The 25301-nt window shown below is 49.6% G+C and overlaps 1 protein-coding gene across 1 annotated transcript in view; it reads right to left on the reverse strand.

Annotated features, from left to right (window-relative positions):
* Positions 1–18470: 18470 nt before the first annotated feature.
* The window catches only part of MOB3C (MOB kinase activator 3C), a 54497-nt gene continuing 47666 nt past the window's right edge, over positions 18471–25301 (reverse strand). Inside the window, exon 4 of the mRNA XM_075002555.1 lies at positions 18471–22578. Within this exon, the coding sequence (XP_074858656.1) occupies positions 22549–22578 (30 nt within the window). The 3' untranslated portion in view covers positions 18471–22548. The remainder of the gene's footprint in view (positions 22579–25301) is intronic.

Here is a 25301-nt window from a genome sequence, read left to right on the forward strand (position 1 = left end):
TCAGGGCCATATCGCCCACAGCTGTGGCACTCCAGCTCCTAACAGCTTCCTGATCTCCGCTGTCCTCCTGGTGCTACAGCCATGGACTTGCTTATGAGCCACTGGCCTCTTTATTCCAGGCACCCACATAAGTCAGCTCCACTCCACCATACTGCCTCAGTTTGAATAGCATTATCTACAAAACTAGACAGTGCTCAAAGGAAAGCTCCTAGGATGAGACATTGTGTGGCCAGCAAGAATATAAATCTGTGATGGAGCCAAAACCCACTTCTCATGAGCATCCCCTTCGGTTGCATGTGTCCACATTCTGTATCCTCTGGCGACCTCCTTTCAGTGGTTAACAGGTACTTTTTCTAGACCCACCTCTGTCTTTAAATAATCTGAGCCATGGTATCCCCATGGCTTCCCCCATTGGAGACACTGTTCTTCTGGGGCCCTACCCAGGCTCAGTCCTGGCCCACTCCTGGCTGGCTGCTTGGACTCTCTCACGCCCTTCCTCTTACTTATTTGCAGTTGAGCATCTAGTCCATCCCCTAGCAGCTGCACTCAACCACTCTTAACAACTCCCCTTTCCTCTGGTCTGCCACTCCTTTTTATATAGCCCTCCTGGGTCCTGATTGGTTGTGTCCCATACAACCAGTCTAGCCTGCTTGGAGGACCTCTCTACTGCTCCCTTCCTGGGATGGGTGTGGCAGAGTCCTGAAGTTTCCAACAGGGGCTTTTGGGCTCACTCCACCCCCTCACAAGATAAATAAATTCATTCCTATAGTTCAGGGCTGGAACAAACCATAGGGTCTTCTAATCTGAAGTCCTGCACATCACGTCATTACATTTCAACCCATTGCCTCTCTATGGAGCCCAGTAACTTACATTTGGCTAAAGCATCTCTTCCAGGAAGGCACTTGAAGACATTAAGAGACAAAGAGAGTACCACTTGCTTAAGCTCCTGTGGTTAATGAAGATTACCGCATTTGAACTTTCAGAAAAGAAGACACTCCTGAGAGGGACAGTATCTGTATCAGGATATACCAACCCACATCGTCTTAACGTGTTATAGTCTAGATAGAACAATAATACAATGTGAGCTGGCAGATACTGATACAGATATGCTCCCTGTCCAGGGTGTCCTCTTTTTTGAAAGGTCAAATATGGTAAACCTAATCACCCTATCTAATAAGAGATAATAGGGCAGGAGGTAGGGTGCCCGAGTGGGCTAGGACAGAGGGTGAGGGGACTGGGAGGGAAGGGGCAGCAGAAGGATGAAAGTGGGGGTTTTGGTGGGAGGGGGTGCAGGAGCAGGTTGGGGGTCGGGGTGCAGAGTATGGGGGCTGGGGCAGGAGATTGGGGCACCTACCTGGTGCAGCTCCACATTTAGCTCTGTGCAACTTTGCACATGGCAGGGAAGCGCTTCCTGCTTGCCCCACCTCTCACTGCTCCCAATGGCTCCACTTTGGCCAATGGGACCAGTGGGAGGGAAGTGCTTGGGGGAGCCCTTCCCTGCAGTACACAGAAAACTTTCTTTCCCGCTGCCAGGCAGAGCCCACAGGCTGGTTCATGTCCATATGACTCAGGGCTCCCTCCCACACAGTCATTGGCCATAGTACTACATAGGGCCCCATAAACCCAATTGACAAAGCCCTGGCTGGGGTGATTTAGTTGGGGTTGGTCCTGCTTTTAGCAGGGGTTGGAACTGAGGACCTCCTGAGGTCTCTTCCCCCCCCAGTCTTCCCAGTATGCTGAGTGCTCAGACAGCATCTGTTGGCACATCCACACACACACACCTTGGTGCACAAAGCAAAATTTATTCTGCCCATTGATGGAAAAAATGAGGGAGAACCCTGCTTCCAACCCTATGGTTCTATGTTCTGTACATGAACTATATCCTTATTCCCAAGAATATGCCACAAGTATGCCTCTTTGAATGGTTGGATAATAGCGAATTGTTTTTAATGCCCTCATAGACTCTATCGGAAAGACACAGTGTTACACTGAGGATAATCCTGGTGGATTTGAGTGCATTTGAGAGCTTCAGGGACGGGAGCCATGTCACAGAAAGACTGTGACAGGGATTACTTAGAGCAGAAGCAGGAGGCGAATTTTAAGTTGGCAACACTTTCGAATGAAGAAATGCAGAGTTCCCAGCCTGGTTATATGAAGTTCCCTTTTTCATTCATGCAATTATTTGTTAACTCAAACTCAGTTATAGTCCACATACACTGAGGAGGTCAAGTGAGAACTACCTGAGAGAGAAGCTGAAACAGCTGCTACCCCTACAAAACAGTTCTCAGCATGTGTCCTCGCAAGGGCATTTTACATTAACTACGGGTCCTGAGAAGAATATTGGAACATTGAAACTGGCTCTTAAGAAATAAGCACACAACCATTAAGAGGTAAAAGGAAAAGCCACAGCATCACAAACCCAAAAACTTCCTCACAAAAATCTCTTTGTTCTTTCCTAGCCACCCCAAAGAGCTGTACAAAAGGGAAGGAGGTAGGTTCTCCTCTATATTTGCCCAATAACCAAGAGAATGAAAAGTAGGAGCCCTTTATTACTGGATACTCAATTGTCGGGATGTGGGATGTAGTCCCAAGCAAGGTGTCTGGGGCCTAATTTGCCTGGTGGACAGAGGCTTCTGAAGAAAATGGAGTATGGATCCGATCCAGTGTGGTCTCCTTATATAAGCCGGTTCACTGAAGTTAATGACCAGTGGTGACTTTGGTCCATTGAATATCATTGTAGCCCCTCCCTCTAACGAGGAGTAGCGGGGAGACACACGTGGGGAAAATAATCAAACTCTTAGATCCATCCCTCAGCAAGTGTGATTTGTAGTCCTGTTAGAGAGAAGATCAGGTCATTGAACTGATCCAACCAAGAGGGTCGTAGGTACATGTGGGGGCACAGAAACTGCCACATGGGGGCTATGTCTACACTAGCACACTACATCGAAGTAGCCTATTTCGAAGTAAGAACATCAAAATAGGCTATGTCAATGCATATCGTCTACACGTCTTCCAGGGCTGGCGCCGTCGACGTTCCACATCGAAGTAGCAACAGGGAACGTCGAAAGGAGCCACCCCGGAAGGAAATGCGGAGCGTCTACACACACAAGCGCTCCCCATCGAAATAAGGGGCCAGCAAAGCCTGTGGATGGGGTCACAGGCTGGACTAGACCTTCTGGGGCAAGAGCAAGTCGCTCCCTTAAAGGACCACTCCCAAACACACTCGGCCTGCACAGCACGAGGTCCACAGAGCCGACAACCGGTTGCAGACCCCGTGCACACAGCATGGACCCCCAGCTGCAGCAGCAGCAGCAGCAGCAGCCAGAAGCCCTGGGCTAAGGGCTGCTGCATGCGGTGACCATAGAGCCCCGTAGGGGCTGGACAGAGGGTCTCTCAACCCCTCAGCTGAACGCCGCCATGGAGGACCCCACTATTTCGAAGTAGCGGGACACGGATCGTCTACACACGTCCTACTTCGACGTTGAACGTCCAAGTAAGGTGCTATTCCCATCTTCAGACAGGAATAGCGATTTCGACGTCTCGCCACTTAACATCGATTTCAACGCCGAAATAGCACATGGCGCATGTAGACGCAATGCGTGCTATTTCGACATTGTGCCGGCTACTTCGAAGTAGCTGGCTGCTGTAGACGCACCCAGGAGCAGACCACTGGGCGTTTGATAACTAGGACCAAGTGCTTCAGGGAAAGGTGAAAGAACCGCACACAGTAAAACGACTGGGCTTCTTCCAGATCCCAGGAGTCCATTTAACCCTGAAGTGTGGCATTCCACCTCCCTTTTGTGTGGGTTGGGTGCCTTCTTCCTTCCTCCTAAATCCCAGCTTATACAGCTGCAGATGTTCCCCTTGGCTCAGCCCTGTGAGAGGCTAAGGACTCATGGCTGGCAAGGGGAATTAGGCTCTTTCACAGCTTCATAAAGTCAAAGGCCAGAAGGGACCACTGTAACCAACTAGTTGGACCCCCTGGATAGCACAGGCTGGAGAACGTCCAAGAGCAGCGCTTCCAGAAAACCATCCAAGCTTCACTGTCAGATGGTCAGGCAATGAAGAATTCCCCACGGCCCTCGGTAAATTGTTCCAGTGGCTAATTATACGCACTGCATGGGCAGCAGGTATAAGAGGTGAGGGCAGGTAGTGCTTTCCTGAACTGACAGCCCAACCCCACCCACACTCCACCCCCAGCTCCCACCCCCTTTCAGTGCATCTCCCCCAGTCTCCCAGAGCTGTCTGGGCTTCAGCCCTGCCGAAGCTGGGGCCAGGCCACCAGTCCTTGCGGGGATGGAGAGGTTGGAGTTGCACGTGCCAATGTTCCAGGGCTGGTGTTGCACCCTCCCCATGCTCTGAGGAAGGCTGGGGCTGCATGCCTCCTGCTCTCCCTTTCCCCTGTAGGCTCACCGGGGCAGGCTGGTTCCATGCACTGCTCGTCCTTCGTGGCTGGGGAAGCTGGGGCCAGGCACCGCCTGCACTCTGGGACCTGGGAGACCTCCCGCCACATGCTGCCCACTCTCTAGGGCTGGAGGGAGCCACTCACTCTCTCTCTACACTGGGTCTGCATACTGCCCTCCCTTCCTCCCCCTGCTTAGGAGGGCTTGGCTCCAACTGGGGCTCAGGTGGAAGGGATGGGGCCAGGGCCTTGCCTCCCACAGTTTTAGGTTCACTCACTGCCTATGTCTGTTCACTCCTGATTTCCACTTTGAATTTGTCTAGCTTCAACATTCAGCCACTGGGTCATGTTACATTCCTCTGTTGGAAGGAAAAGCCCAGGTTTAAGTACTTAGTCCCCATATACGTATGCTTAGCCTGTAATTAAGTCACCCCTTACCCTTGTCTTTGTTTAGCAAAATAGACTGAGCTCTTTGAGGCTATCACGACAAGGCAGGTTTCTAATCCTTCCGTCATTCTCGTAACTCTTCCTTGACCCCTCTCCAATTTCTCAACATCCTTCTTGGACCATGAGCGCCAAAAATCAGGGCCACCCTTAGCATTTATAGGGGCCCTATGCAGTGCTGTTAAACTGGCTACCTTATGCCTGATGGCAGCTTGTCTTGTGGGGGATGATTATTTTTTTAGAAATGCGATTTTATGATCTTACCACCACACTCATTAAATATTTTAAAGCAAATTTTCAACTCAGGTCCTGTTGACTCCCCCAGGAAATTCTAGCATCAGAGAGGTAGCCGAGTTAGTCTGTATCTTCAGAAACAACAAGAAGTTCTGTAGCACCTTATAGACTAACAGATATTTTGGAGCATAAGCTTTCACGGACAAAGACCCACTTCATTAGATGCATGACTGGGGGGTTTCACAGAAGGATTTAAAGAGGGCAGCTCAGTCAAGGGGAGGGCCAGAGCTGACAAGGTCTATTCAGTCAGGGTGGATGTGGCCCATCATTTGCAGTTGATGTGGAGTTGTGACCATCATGAGAGGAGAAATCAAGTCAGTTCATCGGAAGGGGGAGGAGGGGGCATTGTCAGTTGCTAATGTGGAGATATGAACATCGGGAGCGGAGAAACTGCTTTTGTAATGGACCAACCACTCCCAGTCTCTGTTCAGTCCTTGGCTGATGGAGTCAAATTTGCAAATGAATTGCAGCTCTGAAATTCCTCTTTGCATTTTATTTTATTTTATTTTTGTAGGACTGCTACAGTAAATTCAGAAATGGACAGTGTATGGCTGGGGTTGGCAAATGCCTGTTAAAAGGTTCATTACACCTGAATGGCTCTTGTCACAAGTTTGATGCTTTGCTAATAGCTCCATCAGGTTTTTAAACTAGATGCTCTCTGGAAGAAGCAGAGCCAAAGAACAGGGATAGGAAGAGGTGTGTGGGTGGACATTAAGATCCAATAATGCCCCAAATTTTTGAGTGCCCTGTGCAGCTGTATATTCCACGTACGGGTAAGGATGGCCCTGCAAGAAATGGCCACTGGATTCTAGTACCTGCTCACCCTAACCAAATCTAGAAGTAAAGGAACCTCTCTACTACTACTCAAAATTCCTGTTTATGCCTCTTGGGAGCTCATTAGCTCTTTTAGGCATACAGCAAACTGGGAGGTCGTCTTCGGCTGGGGCAGGGACTGTCTTTTTGTTCTGTGTTTCAGAACATCTAAGACAATGGGGTCTTCAACCATGACTGTGGATTGTAGGAGTTTCAGCAATAAGAATACCAAAATAATCATAAACCACACACATTCAACACTTTGCAGGAAGTGGGCAAAAAGTCACCTATCAACCTGAAATGCTGGAAATAATTAGCACCCTCTCTCAGGCTGCAATTAAATAGACACCTTGATAGGAGCTGGAGGAAGGAAACAAAGAAGTTATAAAGATGGGGCCAAATTACTGTCAATCATAGAATCCTAGGGCTGGAAGGGAGCTCGGGAGGTTATCCACTCCAGCCCCCTGCTTCATTTAAATAAAGCAAAAAGCTCATTTTCTTGTGTGGCTACAAAATCAGCTGAACCTTCCAGCTTCTCAAAGAGAAGCTCATTTCTCACTTTAAAGCGTCATCGTCTCCGGCGAACATGCCCATCTAAAGAGCAGCGTGGGTAAGAGTTCTGTGCTGTGTACAGTGACTGGAACATAGGCACAGATCTTGCCATAAGGGAAATTATCTTGTCAGTGGCCGAAGTTTCAGCTGAAGAGGAACGGAGGTTTGGGGGGAAATGCCATAGGTTTCGATGTGCTCGAACAGAAAAGGTCAGCATTGGCCGAGTGACCATTTTTTTCAGCAGTCCTTGCAATACAGGGGTTTATCTGCAAAAAGCAGGTGTATTGCCCCATGGCTTTATTAAGTTGTTTTCTTTAACCTGTTCTTACAACACAGGTTGGGGCTAACACTCCCCATCACCCGTCAGAGCAGGGAAAAGACCAAGCAGGCCAAGTTTTAAGGGCACCCCACATTTTAGGACTGTGTGGTGCAGTGTCAGGCTATATCTACACGAGCCCCTGCTTTTCGAAAGGGAGATGCTAATGAGACACTTCAGGATATGCTAATCAGGCAGTACATGAATATGCAGCACCTCATAAGCATAATGGTGACCACAGCGATTCGAAAGTGCTGCTTTTCAATCACACGCCACCCGTGTAGACAGGGACCTTTCGAAAGCTCCCCCCCCAGTCTTTGAAAGCGCCTTCTTCCCAAAAGCAAATAGGTAGATGGGGCTTATGAAGTCCGGGGGGTCCTTTCAACAGGGTCCCAGCTACGCAAGTAGTACACAATTTGAAAGCAGCACTTTCGAATCACCGTGGCCACTATTATGCTAATGAGGTGCTGCATATTCATGACAGAGCCTTGTTAGCATATCCGGAAGAGTCTCATTAGCATCCCCCTTTCAAAAGGCGACGGCTAGGGTAGCCACAGCCTCTGTGTCTTTTACTAAGTCCTTCCAATGATCCCCTGTGCTCAGGATCATGCAGGTCAACATCCAGAGTCCCTATAATGACCCTCTGCGGTCAGGGTAGCGTGAGCCAATGCCCAGGATCGCTGTATTCAGCAGGCTAGGCCACCACCAGTGTTTCCCAGAAGCTGTGTGGTACGTAGAGTTTCCAAGGCTGCTCAGCTGATTAGTAGAGCGTCCACAAAACAATACTTACTCAACACATGGATGGAAAAGAGTAGAGGGAACAAAGGCCAACACCCAAGGCAGGGGGCCAGAGTAGGGGAACCCAAGCCAGTCCCCTCCGCCAGGGTCTGGCCAGGGCCCTGTCGGTGATGGTAGATCAGTGTCTCAACACCCTCACGTTCTACATGGGAGTGTTGAAGCAGAGAAAGGTGAAGGCCTGGCTCTGGGGAAGTCCAGCACTGCAGTGCCAAACTCACAAGCATGAGTCGAGGGGAGGGCAATAATTTTTGATGGAGGGGCGGCACTCCAAGGATATGGAAAGTGGTCAAGGTCACTAGTGGAGGAGGGTTGGGGTCTGGGAGGAAGGTGGGGTGAAAGATGCAGTTGTGCCCTGGGCCAGGGGACTGTGGTGTCGGGGTCTGGGCTGTGACCTAGTAAAGGTGCGTCTGAAAGCCTGAGGGGAAGTGGGAAGGGGCTTTAACCAGAAGCTCCCACTGGCCAGAAACTAGCCAGTGGGCTTGTGCTGGGGATGGGGGAAGTGCTGGAAGCCTCTCCCCTGCCCCCAGGCTCAGCTGTCAAAAGACAAACAGGGCAGCTGCTTTTCTGACCAGCATGCAGGGAGCCTGCCTGAGAGCACCCACTGCATCCACGGGCGGGATCTGGTGGCTTGGCGGCCCATGGGCCATATATTGCCCAGCCCTCTGCTAGCAAACTCCCAGGAGCCACACTGCAGTCTACAAGGCCCGCGTTAGGTGCCTGGGCTCACTGTGCACTGCATGGCGAGAGAGGCCCACGGGCTGTAAGCCATGAAGCGAGCTGGCTAGGCAGAAACCCCCCTAAACTAGCCAGTGGGAGACGCCACGTTTCTCCCCATCCACAGAGTTCCAAGCTCAAGCCCCGGTGGCCCAGAGGCTCTTATCTCTGGTAGCGGGGTCCATGAACAAGAGCCAGTGGCCTGCAGTGCAAGGAGGGCAGTAGGGGAAAAAACCGAACTGGCCGTGAGAGCAAGCTCGATGAGCTTATGGAGGAGCTGGGCTGATGGGCTGCCTTCAATGGCATGGAGCCAGGGCTGGCCCTAGGACGGTGCAGCGCCCAGGACATCTACCTCTTCCTCCAGCCGTGCCCCACCCCACCTCTTTCCACTTCCACTCCACCCCCATCCCGCCTGGACTCCACCCTTCTCCCCAGAGCGATGCTGAGAGCTGGTGGAGTGAGGAGGGCCGGAGCTGGGTCACCGCTTCCCCCACCCACAGCCTGTGAGTATGGGGCAGACCCAACCCTTGTCACCCATGAACATGGGGCGGACCCAACCCCTGCTGCTAGTGAATGTAGGGTGGACTCACCCTTCCTCGCAGCCAGTGATTATGGGGTGGACCCACCCCACTCTGCTGGTGAGCGTAGCGTGGACTCGCCCCTCCTCATAGCCAGTGAGTGGGGGGGTGGATCCAACCCCTGCTGCTGGTGCTGCTTCCCCTGCTAATCACTGAGCCGCCCTTGGCCCCACTTTGCTACAGCCTCCTGACACACAGGGGTCCCCCAAAGTATGGAGCGGTTGCATTGAACACCGCATGGATGGGAAGGCTCTGCATGTAGCCAATGTGTGACTGCAGAAGCAAATATCTCCAATGTCTGGTGACACTGGATGGGGAAGGCTCTGAGTTACTGCAGAGAGCTCTTTCCCAGCTGTCCAGCCGATGGGTCCTGCCCACACGCTCTGAGTCCAACTCATTTGACCCCCCAGGAAGAAATTTTTCTCTTGGGTCAGCTAGACAGAGACGATGGGAGCTTTTCTCCTTCCTCTGCCTCATGCGGCTGGGTCACGTGGAGGTTTTAGCAAGAGTAAATGGGGGTTTTCTGTGACCGGAAGTCTTTACATCATGGGTTGAGTGTTTCAGGGTCTACTGCAGGAACAGGTGGGCGAGGTTCTGCGGATGGTCCCTTCCTCCCTTGATGTTTAGGAGTCAAGTAGCTCGTGTGATTTTTGCAAGAATGAGTTAGGCGCCTATCCAGGGCTGCCAGCAGAATTGCTGGGTCCCTGGACAAGGTGGGGATCTCCTGGGTCTGGGTACCCAAAAGGGATAAGGCCTCCAGTGGAAGAGGTGGGCTGGGCCTAACCTCCTCAGGTAGCCTTCTGTGAACCCAGCAGCCAATGCTGCCCAGGGCTCTGGAGGTGATTTAAAGGGCCTGGCACTCTGCCCATTGCAGTGGCGGCAGTGGCCAGGAGCCCCCGGGCCTTTCAGATCACCAGGCTTCAAGGCAGCTCCCACCCCTTCAGCACCTGCCTCTCAGTATGGGGGCAGGTGCTCGCCATGTAAGTTTTAGCCCCATGGGTAGCACTTGGCTGGGCTGAGAGAGGCCAGCTTCAATTCCCTGCTCTGCCTGAGGGGGAGAAAGGATTTCACCAGGGGTCTCCCACCTCTTGGGTGCCTTCTCTCCCCGCTGAGCTGTGGGGTATTCTATACGGAAGTCTCCTCCGTCCTGAGGCTGAACCTGTGCCACTCTGGGAGCCGGGGAATTCCTGCTCATAGGTGGGAACTCCAACCACCCAGCCACAGCATCATTTTCACTCCATGTCAGAATGTCCCTCTGCTCAGTGGTTACGGCATCGCCCTCTGAGGCAGGAGACTCCCCACTCAAAGCCTTTCTCCCCACCAGCAAGAGAGAGGGGAATTGAGGCTGGGCCTCCCAGTGAGCTAAAAGCACTACTGCCACTTCCTTCTCCATGCAGAGTCTGGGCCCCGATCCAGTCGGAATGCCTACAAGTTTGGACCCTGCACCTGAGAGAGGCAGCTGAACATGTCTGCGTCTGGCTCACAGACTGCAGCAGGGCTCAGGGGGGAGATAGAAGTCTGGCCTAGAGGGAGGCAGCCCTGTCCTACCTCACAGACTTAGGGACGGAGAGGCTGAGTTCATTCAGGCGCCTCCAGGGTTTGATGGGAGTTTTGCTCATCACCGTGGAGACAAAGCTGGGATGGTGACACCTAAACTCCAGCTATTGGTGCCTAAATCTGGCACTCAGGGGCTATGTAGTTGAGTGAATCCAGCTCTGAGACGCATGTCCGTGGTGAAGCCCCTGACAGACCCATAAACCAAAGCCAGCTCTTCTGTGTCTCCAGTCTCCATCCTCCCGCTTTTTTCACAGGGTCACCATCTCAGCTGGCCTCCTGCAAGGATCTGAGCACAGCCTTATGTTTGCCAGCCTCAGTCATCTCATAAGAACAGCCATTCCTGGGTCAGACCAAAGGTCCATCTAGCCCAGCATCCCGTCTGCCAACAGTGGCCAGTTCCAGGTGCGCCAGACGGGGTGGACCAAAGACAATGATCAAGCAACTTGTCTCCTGATCTCCCCATGTTAGGAAAACCAACTTCCTTTCCCAGGGCTCTGACTATGCCATGGAAAGCCCTTTGGGGTGGGGTCTACAGCCCTGCCTGACCCAAACATGCCGAGTCAGTCCTGGTGACCTACCTGGAACAGGGTGACATGGCTGATTAAGTCAGTCCTGACAGAGCTTCTGCAAACAAACCCTAATTAAGCACTTGACTTCCGAGCAAACCCCCGTTTGACAGCAGGAACGTAGATGAATTACCACATCACTAGGTCATCCCTTCCAAAAGCTGCTTTCGTGCTTTTAAGTTGGGACTGGGCATCGCGTGGTCTGATTTCCCCTATGCGCAAGGGCATGCATGCTTCACGCCTGAAGGCTAACGGCGGGGGAGAGGACCATGTCATGGTTTGGAATCATCTTGGCCAGTGTTCCGCTTGCTGTTCTCTCTGCCTCAGCGCATAAGCTGGAAAAGCAAGAGCTGCGGTTTGCCTAGGGCAGGGGTGGCCAACCAGTTAGGGACAAAGAGCCATGGAGACAGGGGGTAGAGCTCAAAGAGCCACATATGATGTGTTTATTTCTATCGATCGATTGATCAATGGATATAATATCTAGATAGATAGATTGGTAGATAAAAATAAACATATAACGTGGCTCGAGGCCCTCCCCCTCCCCCAGAGCCAGGCACCCCCCCAGACCCCCACTCTAACCCCAGCCTCCTCCTCTTCCTCCCCCGCCAGGGCCAGGCACTACTCACACCACCATTCTAACTCGATGCCGGTGACTCACTGGAGCTGATACCACTGCTATCTCTGGGGCCCCAGCATTGGCCACTAGCAGAAGACAGGACACTGGGCTGGAGGGACCTTTGACCTGACCCAATGTGGCCATTCTTACGTTCTGAAGTTTGTGAGCTTCACTTGTTGCTTTCAGTAGTTCGGTCTCCCTCTCCCTGCTGCAGAAGGGTGGAGAAAGTTCATTTCTAGCGCCCAAACGCTCCAATGGGAGACAGACTCCAGTGACGGACTGAACCGATTCCGTTCTTGACATTTCACCCTTGACAGCTGTCAGCTGTTTCTGTGCAGAAGGAATCCAAGCCTGCCATGGAGGCTGAAACTCACGCAGCCTCAGCCTGAGCGAGCCCCGAGTCTTCAGGATGCTGCTGTCAGGGGAAACCTGCCAAGGATGTAAAAGCGAAGGCAGTGCAGTAGTTCTAGCATGCTTTCCACCCAGCGAGCTAATGGGAAAGATCATGGTCCTACGTGATTTACACAGATGCTGGTGGTGCAAGGAGTCAGCATACAAGACAGGAAGAGAACCCAGACATCCTGGCACTGTTCGTGCTACTTCTTTTGCTGGCATTTCTCCAGGAGCACAGTACCACCAATGCGGGTAGGTCGCCGTTTGCCCTAACAACAGAGGCTCTTTGCAGCCGTGTGCTTGCTCTCTGAGAATTATGTGCCCAGCAGTCATCAGTGATCTCCAAGCTCAGAGGGGCTATTGAGAAATGAAAGGGGTTCTTTCAAACAATTGTGACGGGCCACTGAGTAGGTAAGTCTCCTTGGCTGTTCTCCTGGAGCCAGCTAGAAGTTTTGTCCCAAGACAGAGTGAAGTGGAGGAGACCTGTAAATGACTCCATGCAGAGTACAAGGGTTAAGTAGGAATAGTAGCAGTCCTTAGCTAAAACTGACTCATCAATCTTTAGCTAAGTGCCACTAGAGGGAGACAGAGGACCACACGAAGTAGGCCTGGGTTACAGATCCGTATAGGACTGATGCAAACAGTACGAACTAAAGCACACCAGGGAACCTTTAGAGCACACCAGCAGGGTCCACATGTACAAATGAACTTGTAATACGTTAGTGCACTTTAGAAAGCATACTCCTGGAGGCTGCATTGTTGCTCCATGTAACAAAACCTTAGGGTACATCTGTACTACAGGGAAGATCAACTCTGCCACGGTCAATCTGCTGGAGTTTGGTTTAGTATGGGGATGCGCTGAATCAAACTTTCAGGGAGCCCCTATTGACTGTGGTACTCTTGCCCACCGCTAGGACGTCAACGGGAGCCTTAGTGGAGACAGTGTGGAAACCCAACTTAAAGTCTGTCAACTTTAGATAGGTAATTGACTTGCTTGACTTAAACCCTTGGACTCTGTGTGGAGCATAACTCACCTTGAAGTCTCCACTTGACTCTGTCTCAGGACAAGACTTCCAGCTGACTTCAGGAGAACGCCAGTTGTCATCCTTCAGTCTTAGTGGATCTTTTCCACGTTGTCAGAGGTCTTCCTCTTTTGCGTTTGCCTTGCAGGTTCCATGTGAGAGGTTGACGGACTCTGCTGGATGATGGTTTTCTGAGCGTGTGGCCTAACCATCCCCACCTGCTTCTCTTGACTTGAACGTCAAGTGGTTCTTGTCCTGCTCTGTTCCAAAGCTCCTCATTTGTGACCGAGTCTTGTCATTCAATGCGAAGGATGTACCTCAGGTACATCTGTTTATGAATGTCTGTAGCTTGTGATTAGACGACTTTAGTATGCCAGGTCTCTCATGAATACAAGAGCACACACTTCACATTTGTGCTGAAGATCCACAGTTTCACCTTTGCAGATATTATTCATGAAATTGCGTATCTGAATTTGACCTTCCCCTGTAGTATAGCTGAGGGAGCAGACATCCCTTATCTAAACAAGCTGCCCTGCAAATGGCCTGGAGTTACCACAAATTTAGTAACCATTTCTGTGGTTTGTTCAGTATTGTGTTAACTTCTGCTCCCTCTGTTGTATCTAAGGGTTTGTCTACATGCAGCAATAATGCCAGCTCCAGGAGTATGCTTTCTAAAGGGCGCTATTTTATTGCATAAACACCGATTGGTTAAAACCTAAATCAGAAACCTTCTTCATCCCCCACATCTAGTATGAAAGCAAGAGTTACCCATCATTTTCTACACTACAAAAAGAAAAATACAAGACCCACACAAGTGAAATAATGCTACAATAAAATGATAGGCAGGAATTTGCATTATAATGTCCCCCAAGAAGACGCGGGCTCTTTATCTTGCAACAGTTTCTCTCTTTCTGTATTGCTAATTTAATTCACTCTCCATTTCCCTGGCAGCCCTTTCTAAACTCCCACCGATTTTGGGTTCGTTCATCAGTAGGAGTAAAGGTAATCGATCACCAGCCTTCCCCTCTGCTGCAGAGCTGAGCAGAAAAGCTTGTAAAAATGATTGCAGCAGATGTTACAGTTTTGTAAGACTGGTTTTTTCCATTTTACCCTGAAGGGAGTGAATGCCAGACACTTCAGGGCTGGAATTTTAACTCTTGGTAACCACAGATCGAATAAGTAAAAGGTAGCCAAGATTATTGTAATAATGGACCTCTACAGTTGTCTAAAGCCAGGTCCTGCCAGAGCAACTTGTAATGGGGCACTTACTCTTTACTGCCACAGGAGGTAATCTGAGAAGGCAGTTACCCTGTTCAAAGTTGCTGGGGAAGGCAAATGAATGTCATAGGAATAGCAGAAACAGATGACGAATAAGGGGAATACAGTTGCCAGGAACAGTTAGTGTCTGGGAGGGGGAGAAATACGAACCCCCCAGTGGTGTTGTAAGGCAGTGTTTCCCAAAGTGGGGTATGCGAAAGGATTTCAAGGGGTACCCAACCAAAAACAAATTACTAAAACTCAGGGGACAAGCCCTGGGATGGCACTGGGAGAGGGAGTACACCGAGAAGGCTGGTGTCCTGAAAGGCATACGCAAATATTTTAAGTTTGGGAACCATTGGTGTGAGGGACTGAAACAAGGACTGGTGTGGGGACAGAGGGACAGGCTCCTCTTACTCCCAGACAGAGTTTGGGACCCATAAATCCATCTGGGAAGGAAAAAAACAAACCCAAAACCAGTCCTGTAGCATTTTAGAGACTAACTATATTATTTATTAGGTGACGAGCTTTCATGGGACAGACCCACTTCTTCAGATCTGGAAAATTTGGATAAATGTAAACTGACATGAAGAGAATATAACAGAAAGATAGAAAAAAAATGAAATGAAAACTGACGACAGTTAAATAGGACAGAAGAGGGGTGGAAGATGGGGAAGAAAATTACCTCCTGCTAAGTGTCTATTAAGCGGGCTGCCTGAGATCACTATGAATATCAAAGATGGGGAAACTGTCCTTGTAATGCCTGAGGTAATTGATATCTTTGTTGAAACTGAGATTCTCCAGATCTGAAGAAGTGGGTCTGTCCCATAACAGCCATCACCTAATACATGATTTTGTTAGTCTTTAAAGTGCTACAGGACTGCTGGTTCGTTTTGTGAAGGTGAAGACTAACATGGCTCCTTCTCTGCGGCTAGTCACCACCTGGGAAAGGTAAAGGCGGTGGGTAGATGCCTGGTGAGTGGCTGTGAATCACAGAGGAAGCCCCGAACCCAATCAAGGAGAGTGAGAGGCAGGACTTTCCCAGATGACTCAGTCCCCAGAGGGAAGCCCATGAAAACGCTGAACATTAGAAGATTGAACTTTGTTTCTGGGCAGGCCATGGAGAGCCCTGAGGAGAACTGTGGAGATCCCAGTGTAAGTAGGGAACGAAAGGGGGGAGCTGCAAGATATTTACTAAGCTGGACCCCAGGAGAGAAGTGGTGTTGTTCAAAAGTCTCTGCCTGAGAGTGGAGTACCCCTGAAACTCAGGGGGAAACTGAGGCAGGGGACTGTTGTGGCAGGGCATGCTCAAAGATGGCATTGCTCCTAGAGTGACATATTGGGATCTTTCCTAGGCTAGTGGTTAGTGACAACCATGCAGCTGAATCTAGCTAGCACCCCAGTAGAAGAATATCTGAGCATTGGAACTACTGCTCTGTGTGTCAGCAAGTGAGCTGTGGGGCCTAGTGGTTGGAGTAGTCAGGACCCAGGCAAGTTGCGCCAGGAACTAGGAGGTGAGGAGCAAGGCTGGCGCTGGGCTGGGAGGCAAGGCAGGTATAAGAGCAATCACAGTGGTGGGTATAAGGACTGACCAGCTAGCCCCTTGCTGCTGAGCTGAAAAACTGGCTTAGGGAGCCGTCAGGCCAATTAGGCAACCTGGGAAGCCAGGCGGTTCTGGTGTAGCTCAGCTGTGTTCATTAGTCTGCCTAGAGACCAAGCTAACTTGTCCCAGGCTCAGGGGCCAGCCCTTGTTCACGACATCTGGGCCTAACTCTCACCACCGGGGTGAAGCATGCCCCACCAACACAGCACTTAAGTCAAAGGGATTTGTGTGTTGAGAGTTCTTCAGTGGTGGTGGGATGGAAGCCTGTCCAGTGTTCCCTGCAAGCTGTGGGCTTGGGCGGCTGCTCAGGAGAGAGTCCAAAGGCACCTGACTGATTAGAAAGAGCACCCCCGGCCCCCGCAGCTAGCTTTTGTGTTTCTCCTGGTGGGACACATTGGCACATGCCTTGGTGCACATAAAATTATTCCACACATGGATTGAATAAATCTGTCCATGGATGGAAACGATTAGGGAACAGTGTTCCCATCCCTAACCTGCAGTTGGGCACAGGGTAACTTTCTCCTGTGGCTTATCCTGACTTCTGTGCACCCCGACACGAGGGCCCACCACAAGGGAAGACCAATGACCACATCCTCACCCCACCTTTAACAACCCTTCCACAGTGAGTGACTTCCTTGGACAGCCCTCAGCTAATGAGGAGTCCCACCCCACAACCACTCCCCAGCACACAGCTGCTTTCAGATTCCACCATCAACCCAAACTCCAGACAGGTTCACAGAAAGGTTTGCCAAGGTTTGTGAACCTTTATGTCAAACCTGGGCTGCACTCCAAGCTACCTGAGGCCAATTCTTAGCTTTGGGTGGAAGCCATGAAGAACTCAGTATTTTCATTGGGTTTGCCCTGCTGCTATATTTCAGGATTCCCAATCTTATGCAGTGCCTTAAGGGGACAGCCAGAGTGATCATAGAATTATAGAATCCTAGGGCTGGAAGGGATCTCAGTAGGTCATCTAGTCCAGCCACCTGCCTAAAGCAGGATCACCCCCAACTAAATCATCCCAGCCAGGACTTTGTTAAGCCAGGACTTAAAAACTTCTAGGGATGGAGATTCCACCAGCTCTCTCAGTAACACATTTCAGTGCTTCACCACCCTCCTGGTGAAACAGTTTTTCCTAATATCTAACCTACACCTCTCCCTCTGTAACTTCAGAGCATTGCTCTTTGTTCTGCCATCTGTCACCACTGAGAACAGCTGCTCTCCATCCCCTTAAGAGCCCCCTTTCATGAAGTTGAAAGCTGCTATCAAATCGTCCCTCAGTCTTCTCTTCTGCAAACTAAATAAGCCCAAACCTCCCAGCCTTTCCTCATTGGTCATGTGCTCCAGAACTCCATGAGAACTCTCACACAACTCCACAGGACCGGACACAGGCTGTAAAGCTACGCCCAGTCAAGGCCAACTTTATGTACCCTGGAAAAAGTGATCCCTCTTCTTTCTAACTTATTCTTTTAAAAAGACATTTGCTTCAGTGTTCTGGCACATGCATGAGTGCACTGGGACAAGGGGGCGCATCAAGGTGAGACACCAAATACGTTTCCCCATCAAGGACAGCAATGATTAATACTGGAGCTAACAACAAAAATTCACTGCCAGCCATAATGCAAGAGCTAAATTCCAATGGAATATTCGCCTCATGGGCTCAGTATTGAAATGTGCCTCTGTCTCCAATTTGGAACACAGAAAATGTAAGGGCCTGGGAACCCAAGCTTTTAGAAACAACACAGAGGCCTGCAGCTAGGCCATGTGACCCAAATAGAGCACAGCGGTCTCTTAACCCAGTTCCAACCTTGTTACCATTTGCTGTCTGGATGGAACCTAACTGAGCTGTAACTGGGTCACAGCAACTGGGAAATGTTAGTGAATTAAATGATCCTGAGCTCCTTTATAGCCCTTTTTCATCCATTGCTCTCTGAGTGCTTTGCAAAAGACAGGTAAGTAAAAGTCTGGAAAATGTCGAGACGCACAAAAGAGACGTTTGCCTTTGGTCTCGTGCCCTTTTGTAAACACCATTGAGTTACTCTGGATTTACACTGAGGTAGCAGATACAGGCCTCACTTTTTATCTTCAATTTAAATTACATCTAGGGCCGGAAATCCTTACCCCTGCTACACTCACACCAAGAGCAAAGCAGGTGAAGCTCTCATCCGACAGACCTGCAAATGCTTATTCACAGCAGTAACTGCACGAGTCGTTCCACTGAGAATGACAGGATTACTCACATGCTTAAAGTTGAGACTGTACTTAAGCATTTGCAGGGAAGCTTTCGTCTTCCCTGTCACAGCCGATCACATTTGATTTGCCTGCATCATGGACAAATTTTCCTTTTTAACACTCCAAGCCCATTATCAGCAGTGGTTTTGGGGTCTTCTTTATCAGAGCGCTTTTCTGAGCCAAACTATGGCCAGGCTCAGTGAAACCAGTGGGTTTCAGGACCTTAGGATCAGGCCCATTTTTACAATTATCCTCCTTTCGGTCTCTTTTCAATGATTGCTCCGGGTTAATCAATGACAGTGAAAAACACTCCTTTGTTCATGTTTCTTTAATTAACAACAAAATGAGATCATGTGGAATTGTATCAGTTATTTTACACAGAAAATATCGGAGTGGCACTTTCCCCCTCTTTTTCATCTTCTTTTTTCTCTTGTTTCTCTGCAAAAAAAAACACCTATGGCAGATGAAACTGAAAAAATAAAATTAGTGGGTGAACAAAAAAAATCTGCCGGTGTGCTTGAATACTGGTGTTAACATTTCAATTTCATAAAACCCAGAAGAGTACGTGATATAAACACTAATGTCATGTAATATACAAAACCTCCACAGAGAAAGGCCGGAAGACACAATCATAACTCTACTGTGGCTCAGATTGTTTAATATATAACAAAAAAAACCCCAAATCCACGAAAGCTTATGGCCAAATAAATCCTTAAGGTGCCATAGGATTCCTCACTGCTTTTCTAAAAAAACCAAAAAACTCACATAACCTCTTATCCAAAGGGCAAAATAACACAGCACTGGTTTAATGATTAAGGGGCTGGAGCACAAGACCTATGTGGATAGGCTGAGGGATTTGGGCTTGTTTAGTTTACAGAAGAAAATACTGAGGGGTGATTTAATAGCAGCCTTCAACTTCCTGAAGGGGAGCTCTAAAGAGGAGGGTGAGAAACTGTTCTCAGTGGTGTCAGATGGCAGAACAAGGAGCAATGGTCTGAAGTTGAAGAGGGAGAGGTGTAGGTTAGATATTAGGAAAAACTACTTCACCAGGCGGGTGGGTGAAGCACTGGAATGTGTTGCCTAGAGAGGTGGTGGATTCTCCATCCCTTGAGGTTTTTAAGTCCTGGCTTGACGAGGTCCTGGCTGGGATGACCTAGTGGGGGTTGTTCCTGCTTGAAGCAGGGGGCTGGACTAGATGACCTCCTGAGGTCCCTTCCAGCCCTAGGATTCTATGATTCTGTGAGTAGGTGATGGCATTACAAGCCTGCTACGGGGAATTTCTAACTTGTGATCTTAGCTGTCTGTCAGTGTTTAAATAGTAAGATCCACCAAGATGCAGGATTTGATTCTGATAAGGGGACAGCATCTAGGAGCCATGTCTGAGGCATTCAAAGCTGAGAGGTTCTGTCACGATATGTGGTGCTTGTCATGCAATTAGCATCTTAAAAGTGAAGAAATCGATCTGTCAGGGTTGGCATCGATTCCTGTACTCTTCGCAAGACGGAAGGAATAAAGGAGGTCGATGGGAGAAATATCCCCCACCCCCGCACCATGAGGAAACCTACATGCTGTTCGCTGTTACCCTTCCAGAAGGAGTAACAGGAAGACACTTCTCTCCATTTTAGCCCAAAGTGCTCCACAGAACATTTCAAAGAAAGGGTTTATTTACATGTGCAAAGGAAGAAGAAACTACAATGCCACCTACTAAAATGACACTGGCTTTCCTGGAAGGCATCTGTCACAAAGGCCACCGATTTATGAAGGTCCAAGAATGGCTCAGACTGATTAAGTTACCTTCAGTGAGAAACGGGAGGAACTATTGCTGCCTGAAAAAATGGTCCCCATACAGAGACAGCAGCTGGCAGGTGTGAGATGGCATATGTATGGCTGTGACCACCATGTTTACAAGTGCTACATGAGGTTTTAACCACACAAAGCCCACAGGATTTGCAGGACACTGAGAAGATAGGGCTGAGCATGATGGTGTTTTCTTGCAGCTGTAAACAAGCTAATGATCCGTTATCCAAAGAGGGCCACAATCACTGACTGAGTACACTGGAGTTAGACCAAGAACTAGGGTTTGCCTACATTATACACATCTCGTAAGGCTGGATGGGACCTTGGGAGGTCATGGACTCCAGTCCCCTGCCTTTTGGGGAGGACCAAGCACCATTCTTTTTCTAATCTATTGACCCCAGTGGGTTCCCTAGGGATTGAACTCACAACCCTGTGTTTAGCAGGCCAAAGCTCAAACTGCTGAGTTCTCTCTCTCCTCATGCAGAAGATCAACCCAGTCAAGGTCAACCTTCTGGAGTTTGATTTTGCATGCCTGATAGAGATGCGTGAAATCAAACTATCTGAGGCCAGCAGTTGACCCCTACATGCCTTGATATCACGAGGAGCGAGAGAGGTCGAGTTCCTCCCATCAACCTCCAACTGTGAAGATGGCCAGGAAAGTTGATTGCAGATAAGTTGATTCTAGCTACGCTAATATCTGCAATCGACTTACCCGCCTAGTGTAGACCAAGCCTTAGTTAAGAGCACTGTGACATTTGAGGCAAAACTTGACATCCTCTGCAGCTACCCAGTGTTGGAGTTTTGATAAGCACTGCACGTGAGGCGGGGACAGCCTTCAGAGCTCACACATGTCGCAGAACAAACCAGCAGTCATGGAGCACTTTACAACTAACTAAATAATTTATTAGGTGACGAGCTTCCATTGGGCAGACCCACTTCTTCAGATCTGGCGATATGCCCATACGGCCCATGCCCAAGCTGGCAGGGGTTGGGGAGGAGTAAATGGAGGCAGAATGTGCTTCTTTACCCTCCTAGGAAGGTTTCCAAAGTGATGAGCTTTCACGGGTAAGAGCCACTTCATCAGATTTCGGAGCAAAAATGAGAGCACAGGGCACATATATAGTGGGGGGGGGGGGGGAGAAAAAAAGGCAAGCAAATCACCTCTCATTAATAGGACCTATGGAAAGACTCTTTTTGTTTACTGCCCAGGCCCTGCCCACGACTTTGACTAAAACTTAGTTTTATCTATGAGCCATATTGCCAGAGGGACTGGTAAAGAGACACGCGCAGACAAAACCAGCTGCATTCTGCTCTCGTTCATGTCCTGGGGAAAAACTTGCCAGCCAGCTTGAGTCCGACTCCAGAGTTTTTATCATCCTCCTCAGCACTGTGCTACTTGCACAGTAGACACACACGGCCTAATTTACCTCACAGTTACACCCATGGGATTCAGGAGAAACTCCAGCCAACTCAATGGCGTCACACCCAGTTTTTATCTCGGTGCTTGGACTCAGACCAGGCCCATGGTTTGATTAGCAGAAACTGCGCTTCACTTGCCAGATGAGTCATTAAGGATGGTTTGGGAAGGAGGGAAAAAGGAGGAGGGAGGTTGACTTGCCCAGTGAGCAAATTAGAGGCTGAAGTTAGTGAGGAAGAACTAACAGTGAACACAGAGACGGCCTGTTAAAAGCCTCGCTCCCCTTCCTCACTCAAAGGCGAAAACTGTCACCAGAATCAAAGCACTATTCTCTGGGGGCCCATTACCCTGATGAAAGAGATTGTCAGGGCTCCCTTTTAAAATCAAAGCGTCACCGGAGGCTCTGGAAATAGTCTCTTAATGGCTGACAAGGGGAAGGAGAAACCGCAGGAGACAAACAGCAAAGCACCAGCCAAGTGCTCTAGTCGGCCTAGCCGGGGGCTTGGTTCCAGGCTGGTCCCCGGAGGGCTGGACGCTGCACAAGACTGGGAGAGAGAAGGGAGTTGCCTTGTGGCAAGCAGTGGACTGATCCACGCTACTATTACTCAGACACCTGGAGAAGGGTATAATAATGCCCTAGAGACGTCCTCGCGGTGTTCCTAACCATGACTTCGGGTCAACCAAAGAAGAGATCAGCTCCACACAATCCGGCTCAGCTTTTCCAGTGAGCTCAGTGCTGGGACAGGACATTGGGGGAGTGGAAGCAGATGTCATTGCTGGAAGATTTCACCCACCAGCCGTCAGTGCTACAATTAATGGAGATCCACAGAACTGAGGAGACACCAGCGGCACAGGGGCTGGGGGAATGGGACTGAGGAGAAATACAGAAGCAGTTGATCAGAGCTCACGGGAGAAGAATGAAATCTGTGGGTCCCATCCCCATTCTGGGCAACAGCTTCTGAAAATGAAGTATCCACGGAACCGAGACTGGGATATGCTGAATTCTGTTCAAAACCTTTCTGGAGGTTTAAGTCCCACAGCAATAAGGCGCTTGAGCAATACACCTATTGCTGTGCCTGTCACGTTTCCACGTGGAGGGCGATGGCTCGTTGTTCTGCCTTTCCATCCCACTGCAGGCAGGCTCCAGACGAGACAGGCAAACTCCTGGGCAGAAATCGTCTCAGTGGCAAATCCTTTCAGTCATCTCTTTCTGTGTGGAAAAAAGAACAGACAAAACAATGTGTCTTATGCAGGTAGCGCATCAGCTGGCTTGGCAGCCAAGGATGAAGCACCATGTGAAAACTACCTGCACTCTCGAGTGCTGTCTGGCTGGTATCGTTCACCCAAGGTTGGATGTCTGCTTTCTCTGGATTGCTGAGGGACTATGTCTCAAGGAGACAAGAACCAAAGCACAACTTGCAAAGCCAGCTCCAGTCATACAAGTTCATGTGGGACTCTCGTGGGCCTACTTCTAATGTATTTATTCACCAAATCCCTTTACTTGGGTTTGAAAGAAAGGTTCTGGGGCTGGGGGGCGGAATTCTCAGTACATCCAATTCTGCTTGTTTTTTGAGTGTGGCCACATTCTTATAGTTTATTCCTCCCTTTAAATAACACCACGAGCCTCACTTTATTACCTGTGGAGGGCAAACAAGGAGTCCTGTGGTACCTTAAAGACTACGGGTACGTCTACACTACCCAGTAGATTGACCTGGTCATGGTCAATCTTCCTGGGTTCGATTTTGCATGCCTAGCGGGGACACGCAAAATCGAAGGAGCACGGGTCAACAGTCAACGTGTACTTCTCAATCTCGCAAGGAGAGAATTTCTCCCTTCGACTTCCCTAAGCAAGGACAGCCAGGTAAGTCGATCGTAGATAAATCGATTCCGGCTACGCAATTGCCATAGCTGAAATTGCATATCTATGATCGACTTTAACGTCTAGTGTAGACCTAGCCTAGCAGAAGTATTAAGGCATAAGCTTTCACGGGTAAAACCCACTTCATCAGACAGACACGAAAACTTATGCCCAAACTAATCTGTTAGACCCTAAGGCACTACAGGACTCCTCCTTGATTTTACAGACGCAGACTAACACAGCTTCCTCTCTGAGACTTCGGAGTACAGTGCTCCTTGGTATGAAAAAGCCTGTGAGCCTCTAGCCCTGAAACAAGAGCAGTGACCCCTAATTCTCTTGAACTCTCTCTGACATGCACCCACCGCCGCATTCTAAGAACTGCTGAGCGCTACCTTAATATATTTAGCAAAGCACCAAAGCCCCCTAATGAAGTACGAGCTGAATGAGGGGACTTATGCACATGCTTAACTGCCTCACTGAATCACAGCTCTAATGTGTAAGAGCTTTAGAGCCTGAAGTTGTTCTCAAGGTGCAGAAGGTGCTGAACCAATAACCAAGCTCCTGCTTCAAACAGCACAATCGCCGAACTAAAGTCAATGAGAGTCTTTTCATGCAGGTCAGTGGGCTTTGAATCAGGCCCTTTGAGCCCAGAAACACCAAGTGCTGAGTTCCCCTTGCAAGCAAGCTGATATCTTCCAGACCTGTTAAAATCAGCTGGAGTGGAAATGTGTAGACCAGTGGTGAGTAACCTGAAGCCCACAAGCCACATGCAGGCCACTGGGACTCCACCTGCTTGCCTGTGCACCCCTGGCTTTTTCCATCCCTGGAGCCCTGTGCTTCTTACACCTCTCTCCTTCCTCCCAGCACTTTTGCAGGAGCTGCAAATCGCTTGATTCATGCTCCATCCCCATCCTCCTGCTCCCTCCCAGAGCTGGAATGCTGCAAATCAGCTGTTCACAGTGTTCTACTTCTGGGAGGGAGGGAGAGGAGTGGGGAGGGAGCATGAATCAGGTGATTCGTGCACTCTGAAAATGCTGGGAGGGAGGGTAGGAGCAGGTAAACGCAGGGATTCAGTGCCCCAGTGCTCAAGAGGCATAGGGGGAGGGGGCAGATGGGGCCACAGGGCTGCAGGTGGGACACCAGTGGGCTGTGGGCAGCTGCAGCCCACTGAGGCGAAGGAGGATCACTCCTGCAGTCCACCCTCCGTTCCTGCTTGCTCATCCCTGTTTTCGACAGTTGCACGCAGTTGACACTGTGTGTCTCTTGGATAAGATTGCAAAATCTGTCTAGCTCGGCAGGCGCTGAAGATCCCATTGCATTTTTCCATAAGGGGAGTAAGATCGCCTATCCGTGCCTGAAACTTTCCTCTTCCTCCACTTCGGTGTTGCTCACAAACAGAATCATCCAGCTGCACCTGAAGTAAAGAAGAGTGTTTCCATGGACCTGAATCAGAACTGGATAGGCCCTGTGCGCTGACTGGCTACTGCGGTCCTTCTCAGAAGCAATTGGACTGCAGTGGTGCTTAAGGTGGCCAGATGTCCTGATTTTATGGGGACAGTCCCAAAATGTGGGTCTTTGTCTTTCAGAGGCACCTATTACCTGCCACCTACCTGATTTTTCATACTTGCTGTCTGGTCACCCTAGTGGTGCTGGAGGTACCTTTGGGACAGAAGACACTGTTATAAATGTAAATTACCATAAATCCGCGCTGCTCCTTCCAAACCGTTGTTGCATTGTGATGCTGTGTTTTTGTCTAGGTCCTGCATGTGCAATCGTTTAATCTCAGGGCAGGTCTACACTACAGGGGAATGTCAAATTAAGGACGAACAAGAAGTCTTGTGGCACCTTATAGGCTAACAGATATTTTGCAGCATAAGCTTTTGTGGGCAAAGACCCGCTTCATCAGATGCATGAGTGGCAGGTGGTTTCAGAGGGGTATTTAAAGAGTGAGGTCCCAGTAAAAGGGAAGGCCAGAGCTGACAAGGTCTATTCAGCAGGGTGGAAATGGCCCAGGATCAATAGTACTTATCAAAAGAGGAAAAAACAAGTCAGATCAGGCAGGGGGATGTGAGCCT

Source organism: Carettochelys insculpta, chromosome 9 (genome assembly GCF_033958435.1).
Source record: "Carettochelys insculpta isolate YL-2023 chromosome 9, ASM3395843v1, whole genome shotgun sequence".
Taxonomy (NCBI): Eukaryota; Metazoa; Chordata; order Testudines; family Carettochelyidae; genus Carettochelys; species Carettochelys insculpta.